Source organism: Lontra canadensis, unplaced genomic scaffold, assembly GCF_010015895.1.
Source record: "Lontra canadensis isolate GAN:19392208 unplaced genomic scaffold, GSC_riverotter_1.0 scaffold5, whole genome shotgun sequence".
In the NCBI taxonomy this organism is placed as follows: Eukaryota; Metazoa; Chordata; class Mammalia; order Carnivora; family Mustelidae; genus Lontra; species Lontra canadensis.
This window is the reverse complement of record NW_022630999.1, coordinates 38,308,299-38,325,562: the sequence shown is the minus strand read 5'-3', so window position 1 is coordinate 38,325,562 and position 17,264 is coordinate 38,308,299. Positions and strand designations below refer to the sequence as shown.

Genomic DNA, 17,264 nt, shown 5'->3' with positions numbered 1-17,264 from the left:
TTTTTTACAGAAATGTTCATTTTTACTGCTTTCGTGTTTCCTACCTTTACACTGTCATTTTTGGGACTTACTTTCTACTCAGAGTCTCCTTTAATATTTCTTGCAGGCCTGGCTTAGTGGTCATGAATTCCTTTAATTTTTATTTGTCTGGGAAATGATTGATCTCTCCTTCTATTCTGATTGATAGCCTTTCTGGGTAGAGTATTCTTTCTTTTTTTTTTAAATACTTTATTTATTTGACAGAGATCACAAGTAGGCAGAGAGGCAGACAGAGAGAGAGGGGGAAGCAGGCTCTCCACTGAGCAGAGAGCCTGATGCAGGGCCCGATCCCAGGACCCCAAGACCACGACCCGAGCCGAAGGCAGAGGCTCAACCCACTAAGCCACCCAGGCACCCCTGGGTAGAGTATTCTTGACCACACATTTTTCCCATTCAGCACTTTGAATATTATCATGCCACACCTTTCTGGCTTGGAAAGTTTCTGCTAAAAAATCCCCTACTAGCCTTACAGATTTTTCCCTTGTAAGTTACTGTCCTCTTTTGTCTCGCTGCTTTTTAAATTTTTTATCATTATATTTTGCCAATTTAATTACAGTATGTCTTGCTTTGGATCTGCTTTTGTTGATCCTGTTGGGTGTTCTCTATGCCTCCTGGATCTGGATATGTTTCCCTTCTCAGATTAGGACAGCTTTCAGCTATTATTTCTTCAAAAATTTTTCTGTCCCTTTTCCATCTCTCTTCTTCAGGGACTGCTATAATATGTTATTATGTTTGATGAAGTCACTGAGTTCCCTAAGTCTGTTCTCGTTTTGCATAACTCTTTTTTTCCTCTCTTTTGTTCAGCTTGATTACTTTCCATCACTCTATCTTCTAGGTCATTAATTCTTTCCTCTGCTTCTTCCAGCCTGCTGCTCATTCCATGAAGGGTGTTTCTCATTTCATTTATTGAGCCTTTTATCTCTGCTATGTTATTCCTTATCTCTGTGTTAAGGGTCTCAGTCACGTCTTCCAATCTCAAGTACAGTGAGTATTGTTATGATCATTACTTTAAATTCTCTATCAGGCATGTTGATTTTATCTGTTTCACTTAGAACTTTGGCAATGGCCTTGTCCTTGTTCTGTTCTTTCATTTGGGATGAATGTCTTTTCATTTTGTCTAAGTCTCTGTGCCTGTGTCTGTGTGTTAGGTAAGGCAGTTATAGCTCCCGTGAGGACCTATGTCTCCTGAAGATAATGGCCTTATGAAGAAGAGGTGCTGTAGTGTCCTGCCATGTAGCATCCCTGTTCCCCAGGGCCTCATGGGATGAAGTGAGTCTAGGGTCCTCCTACTCTGCCATCTTCCCCACCCCATTTTTTTCTTTCAAGATTTTATTTAAGTTCAAGTTAGTTAACATATAGTGTAGTATTAGTTTCAGGAGTAGAATTTAGTGATTCATCACTTACATATAATACCCAGTGGTCATCACAAGTGCCCTCCTCAATGACCATACCCATTTAGATCATCCCCTCACCTCCCTTCCAGCAACCCTCGGTCTGTTCTCTACAGTTAAAAATCTCTTATGGTTTGCCTCCCTCTCTGTTTTTATCTTATTTTATTTTTCATTCCCTTCCCCTATGTTCATTTATTTTCCTTCATAAATTCCACATATGATGAAATTCTATGGTATGTCTTTCTCCGACTGACTTTTCTCAGTTAACATAATACACTCTGGTTCCGTCCATGCCCTTATAAATGGCAAGATTTCATTCTTCTCAAAGGATGAGTAATATTCCATTGTGCATATACCACATCTTATAGTCTTATAACAGATGGATAGAAATACCTCTTATAATACAAAATGACATTTATTTTTATGTCTTTTGCATATTTCTTAAACTCAATTATTTATTTTTTGGATGTTGAGTGTGATAAAGTCTTTAGAGATTTTGGATTTTAGCCCTTTATCTGATATGCCAATTGCAAATATCTTCTCCCATTCCACAGGTTGCCTTTTAGTTTTGCTAATTGTTTCCTTCTCTGTGCAGAAGCTTTTTATCTTGATCAAGTCCCAATAGTTTATTTTTGCTTTTGTTTCCCTTGCCTCCAGAGATGTGTCTTGTAAGAAGCTGCTATGGCTGAGGTCAAAGAGGTTGCTGCCTGTGTTCTCTTCTAGAAGTTTGATGGATTCCTGTCTCACATTTAAGTCTTCATCCATTTTGAATTTATTTTTGTGTATGGCATAAGAAAGTAGTCCAGTTTCACTCTTCTGCATGTTCCTGTCCATCTTTCCCAACACCATTTGTTGAAGAGACTGTCTTTTTTTTCCCTTGGATATTCTTTCTTGCTTTGTCAAAGAATAGTTGACCATATAGTTACGGGTCCATTTCTGGGTTCTCTATTCTGTTCCATTAACCTAGGTATCTGTTTTTGTGTTGGTACCATTCTGTCTTGATGACTAGAGATTTGTAATATAGTTTGAAGTTCAGAATTGTGATGCCTTCAGCTTTGGTGTTAAGATTACTTTAGCTATTTGGGGGTCTTTTGTGGTTCAATACCAATTTTAGACTTGTTTATTCTAGCTCCATGAAAAATGCTGGCACTATTTTGATAAGAATTGCACTGAATTTATAGATTGCTTTGGGTAGTATAGACATTTTAACAATATTTCTTCTTCTGATCCATGACTATGGAATGTTTTCCTATTTCTTTGGTTCTTCTTCAATTTCTTTCATAGTGTTCTATGGTTTTCAGAGTACAGGACTTTTACTTCTTTTGTTAGGTTTATTACTAGGTATTCTCTTGTTTTGGTGCAATTGTAAATGGGATGGATTCCTTAATTTCTCTTTCTGTTGCTTCATTATTGATGTATACAAATGCAACAGATTTCTATATATTTATTTTATATTTTACTGAATTCATGTATCAGTTCTATTAGTCTTTGGGTGGAGTATTCCAGGTTTTCTACATAGAATATCATATATATGTTCTACATAGAGTATCATGTTGTCAGTGAAGAGTGAAAGTTTGACTTCTTCCTTGCCAATCTGGATGCCTTTTATTTATTGTCGTTGTCTGACTGTTGAAGCTAAGACTTCCAGTAGGATGCTGAACAACAGTGGTGAGACTAGACATCTCTGTCATGTTCCTAACCTTAGGGGAAAAGCTCAGTTTTTCCCCACTGAGAATGATATCGCTGTGAGTCTTTCATATGTGGCCTCATGATGTTAAGGTATGTTCCTTCTATCCCTACTTTCTTGAGGGTTTTTTACATAGAAAGGATGTTATATTTTGGCAAATGCTTTTTCTGTATCTGAGAGGATCATATTGTTCTTATCCTTTCTTTTATTAATGTGGTATATCACTTTGATTGATTTGCAGATACTGAGCCTCCCCTGTAGTCCAGGAATAAATCACACTGGATTGTGAATACTTCTTCTAATGTACATCTGGATTTCATTAGCTAGTATCTTATTGAGAATTTCTGCATTGACGTTTGTCAGGGGTATTGGTCTCTAATTCTCCTTTTTAGTAGGGCCTTTGTCTGGTTTTGGAACCATTCTTCATGGAATGAATTTGGAAGTTTTCCTTCCACTTCTTTTTTAGGATAGTTTTAGAAGAATAGGTATTAATTCTTTAAATGTTTGGTAGAATACCCCGGGAAGCTGTCTGGCCGTGGACTCTTGTTTGTTGGGTGATTTTTGGTTACCGACACAATTTCTTTGCTGGTTATGGGTCTGTTCAAATTTTCTATTTTTTCCTGTTTCAGTTTAGTGGTTTATATGTTTCTAGGAATTTGTCCATTTCTTCCAGATTGTCCAATTTATTAGCATAAAATTGCTCATAATATCCCCTTATAATTGTTTGTATTTCTGTGCTGTTGGTTGTGATCTCTTCTCTTTCATGATTTATTTGGGTCCTTTCTGTTTTCTTTTTGACATGTCTGGCTAGGGGTTTATCAATTTTATTAATTCTTTCAAAAAACCAACTCCTAGTTTTGCTGATCTGTTCTACTGTGTTTTTTTTTGTTTTTGGTTTCTATATCATTTATTTCTGCTCTAATCTTTATTACTTTCCTTCTTCTGGTTTTAGGCTTTATTTGCTGTTTCTTTCCCAGGTCCTTTAGGTGTAAGGTTAGGCTATGTGCTTGTGACTTTTCTTGCTTCTTGAGGAAAGCCTATAGAGCTATATACTTCCCTCTTATGTCTGCCTTTGCTGCATCCCAAAGATTTTGCACTGTTGTGTTTTCATTTTCTTCTGTTTCATGTATTTTTTAAAATTTGTCTTTTTATTTTTAAAGATTTTTATTTACTTATTTGACAGACAGAGAATAAGCAGAGGGAGCAGCAGAGAGAGAAGGAGAAGCAGGCTCCCCTCTAAGCAGGGAGCCTGATGTGGTAATCGACCCCAGGACCCCAGGATCATGACCTGAGTTAAAGGCAGATGCTTAACTGACTGAGCCACCCAGGCATCCCTCTTTATTTATTTTAAAGATGTTCCATTTTCTCCTGGCTTGCTAGTGAGAAGTTATTAGAATATCTTACTATTGTTTCCCTATATGTCATGTGTCTTTCCTAAGTACATAAAACTAGTTTAATATCTAAAAATCAATTAAGAGTGGGAGGAGTTAAGATGGCGGATTAGTGGAAGGGACCCTGGGCTTGCCTCCTCCCTTGAATACAGCTAGATTGGCTTCAACATATCTTGAACAACTAGGAAATCAATATGAGGATTAAGAGAACAATCTCTTGATTGAGAAGAGTTTTTTCTTTCTGCATCATTCTAGATGATTAAAATGTTAGACTATTAGATTTGGCACAAATCTAATTAGTTTGATAATATCCAGGTTGGCCACAGTATAAGAAAACATGTATTTTCATATACAGTTTGTATTTAAGAATATGCGTTATAACCTTTTGGAAGTGTAATTTGATGGCTATGTATCAATCAGTGATTTTAGCCGCAAGCATAAAACAAAACAAATCGCCCCCCAAAACCCCTCTAATTTAACCACAAAAGGAACTTATTAGAGGATAACGGGTAGAACTTAGAATCCAGACAAGAGCCTAAAAATTAAGCTTGGAATCTACATGGCCAAAATCTGGTACTCTGAACCATGCTGCACAACTGAATACCCCATTATCACGGTCACTGGGCATAAACACCCCAGCTTGTATGGCCAGCAGCACAGTGTTGTACCCTGCCACCAGAACCTTTATAACTGCTTCATGTCATTGCTGATGCCATCTCACCAAAATGGAGTGCACTGACTCTGCTTCTTCTCATCACCAATCTCTAATTTAAAATTTGGAGTAAGTATGTCTGACTGGTGCCTGAGACTGATGCCTAAGAATGTATCTGGCATTTCAGCTTCTTTAGAAAGAAACAGACTGTATCTCTAAAGGTGGGAGTTCTGCAAACATAGTTGTGGGGTTCTGATATTAGAATCCCACAAAGAATGACACGATATCCACAAAAATGGTATACATTAAAATTATAAATACATACTACTCTTTAACTCCAAAATTCTGCTCTAAGGAACTTGTCCTACAAACATGTAGAGAGCTCATCACATCAGTCTATAATAGCAAAAAAATTAAAATCAGTAAGAGGCTGGTCCCATAAATTATGGTATTTTTTAGAATATTAGATAACAGGAAGCTCATAAAATATTTATTAAATGAATACTATGTGTCAAGAATCATATTATACACTAGGAATACCACTGTAAGCAAAGTGGGCAGTAGTCTGAGTGAGGTACTAATATTTTTACAATTTATTTATTTGTTAAAGATTTTATTTATTTGTCAGAGAAAGAGAGCACAAGCAGGGGGAGCTGCAGGCAGAGGGAGAAGCAAGTTCCTGCTGAACAGGGAGCCCGAAGCAGGACTCAATCCCAGGACCCTGGGATCATGACCTGAGCCAAAGGCAGATGTTTAACAACTGAGTCACCTAGGTGTCCCTTTTACTTTATATTTTTAAAGATTTTAATTGTTTATTTGAGAGAGACAGAAGTAAGGGCGAGCAGGGCAGGGGACAGAGAGAGAGAGGGATAAACAGACTTCCTGCTGAGCAGGGATCCTGTTTTGGGGCTGGATCCCAGGAACCTGAGATCATGACATGTGCCTAAGGCAGCCACTTAACCAACTGAGAAACCCAGGAGCACCCCCCCCTTTGTAAAGATTTTATTTATTTGAGAGGGAGAGAGCACGAACAGTGGGAAGGGCAGAGGGAGAGGGACAAGTAGACTCCTTGCTCAGCAGGGAGCCCAACAGGGGGCTCTATCGTAGGACCCTGAGATCATGACCTAAGCTGAAGTTAGATGCTTAACTGACTGAGCCACCCAGGTGCTAAAACCTATGTATTTTTTAATGCCTAAAATATATTTAGAGGTAAAAAAAAATTAGTGTAACTTTATTAGGAAAAAAAGACATTTATGTATTTTTGTGTACACAGAGAGAAATCTTCTGGAACAATACACAAAAACTGTTAGTTATCTCTGAAGTAACAGTGGATGGGGGAGCTTTTTTTCTGATACCCTGAATTTTTTTTACCTCTATTTAAAATTTTAAAAATACCTTTTATAACTTAAAATGGGGAAATTTTATTTTTCAAATGATATGATTGAGTACTTTCAAACAAACAAACAAAAACAAAGAGAACCCATTGGAGAATATAGGGTTTCTTTCTGGCGTAAGGAAAATGTTCTAAAATTAGACAGTGGTAAGGCTTAAACAACTCAGGGAATTTTATGGGTGATTTTTATGTAAGGTATGGAATTGTATCTTAATAAAGCTGTTAATGGAAAATGGGGGAAGTGATCTTCAGGCTTGTGTGGGAGCTGACCCTGATTTAAGATTTGAATTAGTTTGGCTTTTGAGGTTTTAAATTCAAAATGTAGGTGAACTTTGCCTTTTACTCTAGACATATACATATTTTTTGTTCCAAAAATCTTTCTTAGTCTGGGGAAAAAATTAGCCTGGGATAGGTTCCATATTTATCCTTTGGCTTTCCCATTACAGAAGGTTATTTTGATATAACTGTAACAAAACTTACCAGGAGAAAAAGATTCCTCAGAAAACCAGTAATAAGAATTCTGTTTCTCCTTGAACAGTTACTGAGCACCTATTCTGTTCAAGGCATTAAGCTACTTGCTGGGGATATGGATGTGTCCAACAGTGAACTTATTATTTAGGGGGAAGAGACTGAGAAAAAGATGACGATTTTAAAAAATATTTTCAAGCAGATGATAGAGTTTTAAAAAACAATTTTGGATTAAAAAACCCCAATGGTGGGCAACTGGGTGGCTCAGTGGGTTAAACCTCTGCCTTTGGCTTAGGTCATGATCTCAGGGTCCTGGGATCCAGTCCCTTGTCGGGCTCTCTGCTCAGCATGGAGCCTGCTTCCCTCTCTCTCTGCCTGCCTCTCTGCCTACTTGTGATCTTTCTCTGTGTGTCAAATAAATAAATAAAATCTTTTAAAAACAAACAAACAAACCCCATTGGGTCTATTCTTACAAAATGACAAATTTAAAGAATAGAGTTATATTTTGTAATTCGCTTTTTTCAACTATCCATTTATTTCTAGCATCTCTAGAGAATGTGCCCTTGGAAACCTGGTAAGAGGTTTGCAAGCTCACCCCGGGATTTTCAAGATTAAGAGTAATGGTGGCAAACCATCTCTACCAGTTAGCACCTGGTCGACCCTGCCTCAGATTCTTCATCTATCAAATAGGGGTAACAACAGTATCAACCTTATGGGGCTGCAGTGAAGATTACATGAGTTAATCCATGCAAAGTACTTAATTAACATGCTGCCTGGCATAAATGCTAGCTATTCTTACTATGTGAGGCTCACCGTGATTAACATGTTCAACCCTAAGAGGTAACCAGTCATTCAGAATCAAAACATTAGCTCCAGGAAAAGAAAGGCACAGGATTCAAAGAAAGTTTTACTGATTGCCAAAAAGTAAACCCCATAAAATACAAGTTAAACCATGTTTCTAATTAGGAAAACAGTATTATAAGAATATTAGTTCTTTCTTAATTAACTTCTGAATCTAATGTAGTGGTTCTGAACCAGTGGCAATTTTGCCCTCCAGGAGACATTCGGCAGTGTCTGGAGACATTTTTGGTTGTCACAAGTGAGGGGAGAGAAGGGCCGCTGCTGGGTGGCATCTAGTGGGCAGAGACCAAAGATCCTACTAAACATTCCACAGTGCACAGGACAGCCTCCCACAGAAAAGAATTATCTGACCCAAAGAAACCCTGATCTGATGTAATCCTTGACAAACTGATTCAAAAATTCTTTTGGAGGACTAAATGGGCACAATCACCAAGAAATTTTGGGTAAAAAAATAGGGAGAGGTAATTGCTCTATTAGATAACAAAAAATATTATCAAACTACAAAAATAAAACATTAAAATTCTGTCACTGAGAATAGACAAATCAATGAAACATACACAAAAAACCCCCAAGAAACAGACACAAGTGTGTAAAATAATTTGGTGTTAAAAATGTGTTTCAGGGTGGACCTGGGTGGCTCAGTGGGTTAAGCCGCTGCCTTCGGCTCAGGTCATGATCTCAGGGTCCTGGGATCGAGTCCCACATCGGGCTCTCTGCTCAGCAGGGAGCCTGCTTCCCTCTCTCTCTCTCTGCCTGCCTCTCCGTCTACTTGTGATCTCTGTCAAATCAATAAATAAAATCTAAAAAAAAAAAAAAAATGTGTTTCAGGGTTTGCCTAGGTGGTGCAGTTGGTTGAGCGGCTGACTTTTGGTTTTGATTTAGGTCATGATCTCGGGGTCCTGGGATGGGCCCTGAGTTGGGCTCCAGACTCAGCACGGAGTCGGCTTCAGGATTCTCTCTATCCTTCTACCCCACCCCACTTACTCCACCCCCTGCTCGCTCACATGCTCACTCTCCCTAAAATAAATAAATAAATCATTTTTAAAAAAAGATTTTATTTATTTACTTGACAGAGAGAGACAGCAAGAGAGGGAACACAAGAACGGGGATGGGAGAGGGAGAAGCAGGCTTCCTGTTGAGCAGGGAGCCTAACTAGGGGCTCGACCCTAGGATGCTGTTATCATGACTGGAGCCGAAGGCAGGCATTTAACGACTGAGCCACCCAGTCGCCCCTAAATAAATCTTTTAAAAATATGTGTTTCAAATAAGTGGAGAAAAGATAATTATTTGAGAAATTATTCTCAGACAATTGATTAACATCATGTATTATAAACTCTAACATCTAGAATGTTGCCCCCCTACATCTAGAATCAGGGTACATCTAAGAGTTGCTCTCACATTTCATGTGTTAGTTTCTTTTTTCCTGAAAAGCTGTTTATCTTAAGTTGACAGCAAATCTTAGATTTGGTGCTATCTTAGAATATGGTAATACAGTATGTGGAAAATGGTGAGTATACTTCACACCATCTAAAACATTTCAGATGAATTAAAGACCTAAATGTTAAGAATGAGATGGTAAAGGAACAATAATAAGGAAATAAAAGGAAAGTAATCTCGGGACAACAAAGATCTCTCTAAACATAAAACAAACAAACAAAAACCCCCATAAAGATAAAAGATGCACAAATACATACATAAAAGTGTAAAACTTCATTAAGTAAAACACCACAAACTATGGATTTCTCAATTTAGTGTAATCCCACAATTTTAGAAGTAGAAATTGTTTGGAAGTTGACAAAAGGACTTTAAAGTTATCTGACAGAGTAAATATATAAAAACTAATCAAAAAAATTCTAAAAAGAACAATGAAGAATTTTTTCTATTTATTATTATTATTATTATTACTATTAACCCTGAGATCGAGAGTCATGTGCTCTGTTCACTGAGCTAGCCAGGTTTTCTAAGTCCCTCTTCTGCTTATTATTAAAGCAGCACTGGGGCACCTGGATGGCTCAGTTGTTAAGTGTCTGTCTTCAGCTCAGGTCATGATCCCAGGATCCTGGGATGGAGCCTCACATCGAGCCCCACATTGGGCTCTCGTCAGCAGGAAGCCTGCTTCTCCCTCTAACACTCCCCCTGCTTATATTCCCTCTCCCTCTGCCAAATAAATAAATAAAAAATATTAAAAAAATAAAGCAGCATGTACGAAGGCCAGAAGAGAAGGTCCAAAAATAGATATAAAATACATAAAAATTTACCATTTGATAAAGGTAATATCTCAAACCACTGAGTAGACAGAGTAAAAAATCCAATAAACCATGTTGGGACAAATAGCTAACCATCTGGAAAGAAAACTATTAGATTACTGTTCTCTTTTTTGAAACTAATTCCAAGTGCATTAATAAATTAAATGTAAAAATACCTTTATAATCTTAAGAAAAAAGCCCTTCCAAGGAAAAAAGTGATAAAACTGACTACATAAGAACTTAAAACTTCTATAAAGGGATGCCTAGGTGTGGCTCTGTTGGTTAAGCATCTGCCTTTGGCTCAGGTCATGATCCCAGGGTCCTCGGATCTAGTCGTGTATTGGGCTCCTTGCTCAGCGGGGAGCCTGCTTCTCCCTCTACCTGCCACTCTCCCTGCTTGTGCTCTCTCTCCCCAACAAATAAATAAATAAAGCCCTAAAAAAAAAAAAACAAAACAAAAAAAAAACAAAAACAAAAAAACTTCTGAAAAGAACCAAAAAGAAATCAAAAGTTGCAGGGGCGTGGGGGGAGCAAATGTGTATGACACAGGGAGCTGTATTATTTTCCTAGCACAAATTACTGCAAACTAGCTTAAAACAGAAATTTTTCCTCTCACAGTTCTGGAGGCTTAAAAGTAAAAATCAAGCTGTATGCAATGCCACACTCCCTCGAAGTTGCTAGGGAAGAATCTGTTCTAAGCCTTTCTCTTAGCTTCTGATGCCACCAGCAATCCTTGGCATCCCTTAATTTGCAGTTGCAAGTCCCATCTTTGTTTCCGCTGTCACGTGGTGTTCTTCCCCTATCTTCATGTCTTCTCATAAGGGCAGCAGTCATATTGGATTAAGGGCCCACCCTACACTGTATGATCTCATATTGGATTATAACATCTGCAACTACCCCATTTCCAAATAAGGTTACATTTCTGCAGTGGTGGTTAGAACTTCAACATTATCTTTTTGGAGGACCCAAGTTAACCCATAAAAAGTCTTTAATATGTAAGGAAAATGTACAAATAACACCCCAATAAGAGAGCAGGTAATTTTCACATGCACACACCATCTCCACCGCCATGTATGTGTGTATGTGTATATATATGTGTATATATATATATATATCCAACATGTCTATTGGCAATAGAGGTGTGCAGCTCTACTACGTGCTGAGCACTCTCTGATCTCCGACCTCACTAGCTGCTCCTCCTTCCCTTGCCTTCACCTGAGGCAGACACTGTGGTGTGTCCTACCACTGGGTCCAGAATGCTCTTCCTCTTACAGATTCTTAGCCTAGATGATCTCACCCAGATCAATGATTTTATTACAGTCTATGTGCCAATGACACCAAATTGTATCCCAAGTCAGAACTTCTCCCCTGGTCTCCAAACTCAGTACAAACAATATACCTTGCATCTCCAGCTGGCTATTCCGTAAGCATCTTAACTTATAACACCTTCAAAACAGAACTCTTGAATCTATCTTCCAATCCTGTTCCTCCTCAAGTCTTCTTCATTTCCGTTAATGACAACAACATGCATCCAGTGGCTCAGGCCAAAACCAGGGCATCATTCTTGATTCTCCCTTTCCCTCACTATCCCCATCCAAGTTCTCAGGACTTGATTTTACTTCCTAAATATCTACTAAATACTTCCAGTAACCCAGCCCACTCTATTCCAAGCTACAATTATTTTTGGTCTGGACTATTACAGCAACCTCAAAAAATGATTTCGCTGATTCCACTTTGGTCCTCTTACAGGAACATGATTATACTTCTGGTTTGTTTGGGGAAGTTCCAGTTTTTACCTGTTGCTTGACCTTCCCTCCAGTAAGCACCCACTTCATTTTCAAAATGATTCCCATTTGAATACTATATGATATGATCACCTTACCTTACAGTCCTATCTTCTCACAGTAGCTAAAGTCACCTTTTAAAAATATAAATCAGATCATGTCATTCTAGTGCCTTGAAACCCTTCAAAGACTTCTTATATATAAGGATAAAATTTGAATTTCTTATTGTGGTCTACATGACCCCAAATGACCTAGTCCACCTATTTCTCATCTCTTCGGACTCTGTTGTGCAACCATTACATTCAAGCCCCACTGGTCTTCTGATTCCTCCAACTGGTCATGTCATTTCTACTTCCAAGTCTTTGCTTTAGCTGCACCCTTTCCTGCTACCTTATTCCCTTAGAACTTCTCATAACAAATCTGTTCTGTCATTTTGTTCTCAGATCAAATATTAACTCTTCAGAGAGAGGTCTTCTTTGAAAACACATCAAAATGTTCCCAACCCCACCCAAGTTACTATTACATTGTTCACTTATTTAATAGTTGTTTATTACTTATATTTCCCCACTAGAATGTAGGTCCCTTGTTACCTTGTTTACCTCTGGTCCCCAGGGTCAAAGCATGTGCTCAGTATTTACTGAAAGAATGACTTACAACCAAAGAAAAAAATTAAAACCGTAACAGCTCAAAGAATTTGGCTATCATATCAGCAAAGATTAAAAGAACAAAAATGACTATTTTCCTTTCTAATGCTTTGCATACTGTCTGAAATTACATTTATGTGATTATTTATTGTTTGTCTTCCCCTGACTAAAATAGAACCTCCACAAGGCCAGGGACTTGGGTTTTATTCACATCTGTATTCTTAGCACCTACAAGTGCCTGGCATATAATAATTGTTCAGTAAATATTTACCCAAAAAATTGACAATATCTGGGGTGACTAGATAGTAGAGAAAAGGGTATGGTGAGAATATAATTGGTGCATAATTTCTGTAGGAAATTTGGCAATGTGTATCAAAAGCTCTCAAAGGGGGCATACCTCTTGACTTCACACTTTCACTTCTAAGAGGAACTTATCCTAAACAAGCAAATGAACAAAGGTACAAAGATTACTTATGAGGGACTTTATACTGTATTGTTTATGACACAGAAAATTTAGAAATGTCAGCATGATATCCTTTAATAGGAGGTTATAAATATAATCATAAATCTGTACAATGAAATACATTAAAAATATTTCAGAGGAGGGGCACCTGGATGGCTCAGGTCATGATCTCAGGGTCCTGGGATCAAGCCCCTGTTGGGCTCCCTGCTCAGCAGAGAGACTACTTGCCCCTCTGCTCCTCCCCCTGCTCATGTGCTCTTTCTCTCTCAAATAAATAAATCTTCATAAAAAAGTTCCTCCTTGTTAAAAAAAAATATATTGGGGAGGCATGTATGTATTGGTGCAGCAAGAGATAAAAAGTATATTAAAAGGCAAGCTAAACAACCCCACAGGTAGCGGCACCAGGGTGGCTCAGTTGGATCCATCTCTTGGTTGTGGCTCAGGTCATGGTCTCAGTGTCCTGAGATGGAGCCCTGTGTTGGGCTCCTCGTTCCAAGTGGAGTCTGCTTGAAATGCTCTCCCTCTTCCTCTTCTCCTTCCCCTGCTCTTTCTCTGTAAAACTATGTAAATAAAATCTTAAAAGAAAACCCCACATGTAGAGCAAAATTTCATTTTTTGCAAAAACAATGTATGGGGAAGATACATGGCATTATGTATGAAATGTACACAGGCACTTACAGTTAAGTTTGGAAAGACAAACTTCAAAATGTCAACACTGGTGATCTTTGGATGGTGAGAGTAATGGCAATTTTAATTTTCTTCTACATACATTTCTAAACTTTTCATAATTAGGTCAACAAAAATTACCTATGTTCTGATTTTTAGGTGGGAAACAAAAAGCAATTAAGTACTGTGGTAAACACAGACACACTTCATAAACTTAATGAAGACTAGAGCCCAGGTTTAAAACCATGGGTTCAGAAATGTTAACTACAGTATTGGAGATGATTTTCTGATTTCCTGAGTTCAAGCAAGTTGTTTTCTCTGTCAGTATTTGTAAAACAGAAATAAAATAAAACTTGTTTATTTCATTGCCTGCCAAGCTTGAGAAGGTCAGGCTTGATTGAGAAATAACACAAAGTGTAGCAAAAGCTACCATTGATAACTAGGCATTTTCCTTGCATTGCCTCATTGAAAACCTTCTAATGTCCTGCCAGGTATCAACATTCTCAAGTGCAAAAGCTGAGAGAGGTGACAGAACTTGTCAAAGTTCTCCCAGCTGCTATGTGGAAGACCTTGATTTGAAGAGGTCTCTCTGGGGGCACCTGTGTGGCTCAGTCGTTAAGGGTCTGCCTTCAGCTCAGGTCGTGATCCCAGGGAAGCCTGCTCCTCTCTCCCCCACTCCCCCTGCTTGTATTTATTCTCTTTCTCGCTGTCTCTCTGTCAAATAAATAAATAAATAAAATCTTTAAAAAGAAGAAGAGGAGGTCTATCTGACCTCAAGGCCTTCAGGGAAAAATGAGACAAAGGAGCTTTAGGCTTTAACCTTGCAAGTCTCTTAATGCCTCTCTTCGTTTACATGGCTATCCCACTGCCCTATTTAATTTGCAAGAACAATAAAAGGAGAACAAGCCTGGTGTTTTTAAGAAAATTGGAGTAAATATATGGAGAAGCAAGATTTACAGTGGGTACTATTCAAAAGGCTCAAGATCAAAATGCTTGGTTGGGTAGTTACAGGGGAGGGGAGCAGTTTGAGAGTGTACCCACGTATGTGTGTATGAAGGGCCACAAGAGACACCACAGAATGGGCTAAGGATGACATCTATGCACTTAAAGGGAGCTGGGCCACGACGAGGGAAGCTGGACAGTACCTGGAAAGAAAAGGAGTTGGTAGACTGACAAAGTGTAAAGGGGGATTGAGAGAAGGAGCAATAGGAAAGAGGAAGAACTAGGAGAAAAGGCAGTTATAAATTACTCTGCAGTATTTTTTCCTCCCACCTTTTTTTCTCCCTTTAGTCTCTTCCTTGCTGATCTCAGTCACAATTCAGCCCTCAGTGCTCTTTTCTATCTGGATGATTACCAAATCTCTCCAGTCCTGATCTTCCTCGAGATTTCCAGAGTCTCCCCACTGAGGTCCAAAATGAATGCAGCATCCCTTTTACCTCAAGCCTGCTCCTACCCTTGTACTTGCTCTCACTTAATCAAACGTGTTCTCTCTCCTCTCTTCCTTCAACCGTTCTTTCATCCAACAAACATTTACTGTGGCTCTATTATGTCCTACACACCGCCATTAACTTAACCAAGTTGGCTCACTTCGACTATGAAAATCTTGTCTGTCCATCTCATCTAAATTCTTACCTGAGATTTACTGAGAAATCCTTCATACTTGAGCCATGGCTACACAGGACTCTAAGTTAATTGCTTTTGTATGGCCTTCATTTTGTAATGACCACCTGGCACATAGCACTATACCTGGGACACAGAAGGGGCTCGAAGTGGAGACTTACGGACTGCAAACTAGTTGGGATTGGAGGAGCAGAAGCCAGGAGATTTGGCTTGAAGGAATATTTGCATACGAAGGAAGATGTCTTCCTTAAACACTTGGTTACAGATCTGTACAAATAACAGCAGCGTCAGAATTCTTTTATTTCTGGGGCGTGGCCATAGGAGGCTGGGAAGACCACTTAAATCTGAGGTTGAGAGAAAGCCTGTCCACCTCCCATCCCTTGAATACTCAATAGTCACTTGTTGAATCTATCACCTTCCATGAGAGGGACCACGGATGCTGTGTTCTCCTTTGTATCCCCAGCGCCTAGCATATCGAGCCCACATTAGGGGTTCAGTAAATATCTGTGGAGGATTCGAGAAAGGCAGGGACCATAGATATTTCATTCATCGTCTCAGGAAGAAGGACAAAGACTAGGGGGCTCGAGGGGAAAAAGAAACAGTGCAAGATATTTCCCTCCCTATTCCTTTAGAGGCTGGTAAATGTTTGCTAAGCGAAATAAATCGCCCTCTTGCACAGCTCCAAAATCGGGCCCCTCGCTCGGCTGCCAGGCCCTGGAGCGCGGCCACCATCTGGCTCAGGCTCAGGCCCGCGCTTCCCTCTCTCCCAGCCCAGTCTCCTGTTACCTCCCTGCACACATCTGTACTCACAACAGGCCCAACAATTACACGCTCCCGCGGCCCTGCCTCGAGATCCGGGACAGCCCCCAGGACCGCGTCCCCTCAGCCCCCCGGCCCCCACCCTGTGTCCGGGGGAGCCCGCGGCCGGGCCTGAGGCCGCCTCCTGCAGCGGGTTCCCGCACCCCCTGCCGCAGGCGCGCCAGGCGCCGTCCATGTGCTCGGCCGCCGTCGCCAGCCCCGGCCCGCTGCGGCTGGAGCGGGGAGCCCGGGAGGCCCGGCGGCCGCGGCCCTGGCCCGCCGCGCTCCTCCGGGCGGGAGAGGCCGGCGGGCGGGGAGGCGGGAACCGGCTGCAGCTGTGAGGCACCAAGGGGCGGGAGGCGGGGGCGCAGGGGACAACGGGCCAAGCCGGGGTGGGGGGCGGCACCCCCGCCGCGGTGGGGCTTAGCGAGCGGCGGCTAGCTCACTCACCACAGTCCGGCGGGGCAGCGCGCCGGGGGTCCGGGACAGGGCCCGGCGGAGCCTCCGTGCCCTGCCCGAGCGGGCCCCCCCGGAACTCTCGGAGCCGCTGTCGTCCGAGATCACGATGAAGTCCTCCATGGCTACGGGCCCTAGCCGAGGCAGCGCGCGGGCCGCCGGCGACCGGGGCGGCGGCGGTAGCGGCGGCGACTTCGGCTCCCGCTGAGGAGGCGACGGTGGCGGCGGCGGCGGCAGCGGCAGCGGCGGCGACAACCGGAGCCATCACCCCGCCGGCCCCGCCCCTTCCCGCCCCGAGCCCCGCCCCCCGACCGGCCCCGCCCCTCCTGAGCCTGCCCCCACTCCGTCCCCAACCCCCGCGGCAAGCGGCGGGCGGCCGGGTCAGGGAGGCGGGCGCCGGTCTCCGCAGGGCACTCGCCCTCCCTTCCCGGGAGTAGAAAAAGAGAGAGAGAAAATCAAGTCGCAGCCGGCTTGGGCCAGTGTTGCGGTTATGCCTGCGTGACGCTAAGGCTGCGAGGGCTTCCCCACCTGCTTCCAACCGACCCAAGTGTGAAGTGAGGTGTGAACAGGCCTCTGACTGAGCCCGAGTCCCAGGGGAGGGACTTGGCCTCCGGCAGACGGGATGAGGAGCCCCTGACTGACTGAGGGTAGGTGGCCTGGCTTGTGGCCAGGTGGGGCACAGAGGCCCCACTTCCTTATGCACAT

The 17,264-nt window shown here is 41.4% G+C and overlaps 1 protein-coding gene across 2 annotated transcripts in view; it reads right to left on the bottom strand.

Moving 5' to 3' along the window:
* Positions 1-16,759, bottom strand: part of SIMC1 (SUMO interacting motifs containing 1) — a 75,080-nt gene extending 58,321 nt beyond the window's left edge. For both annotated transcript variants that reach the window (XM_032851856.1, XM_032851857.1), the window contains exon 1: positions 16,554-16,759. In XM_032851856.1, the coding sequence (XP_032707747.1) occupies positions 16,554-16,682 (129 nt within the window). In that variant the 5' untranslated portion in view covers positions 16,683-16,759. The remainder of the gene's footprint in view (positions 1-16,553) is intronic.
* Between the last annotated feature and the right edge of the window lie 505 nt (positions 16,760-17,264).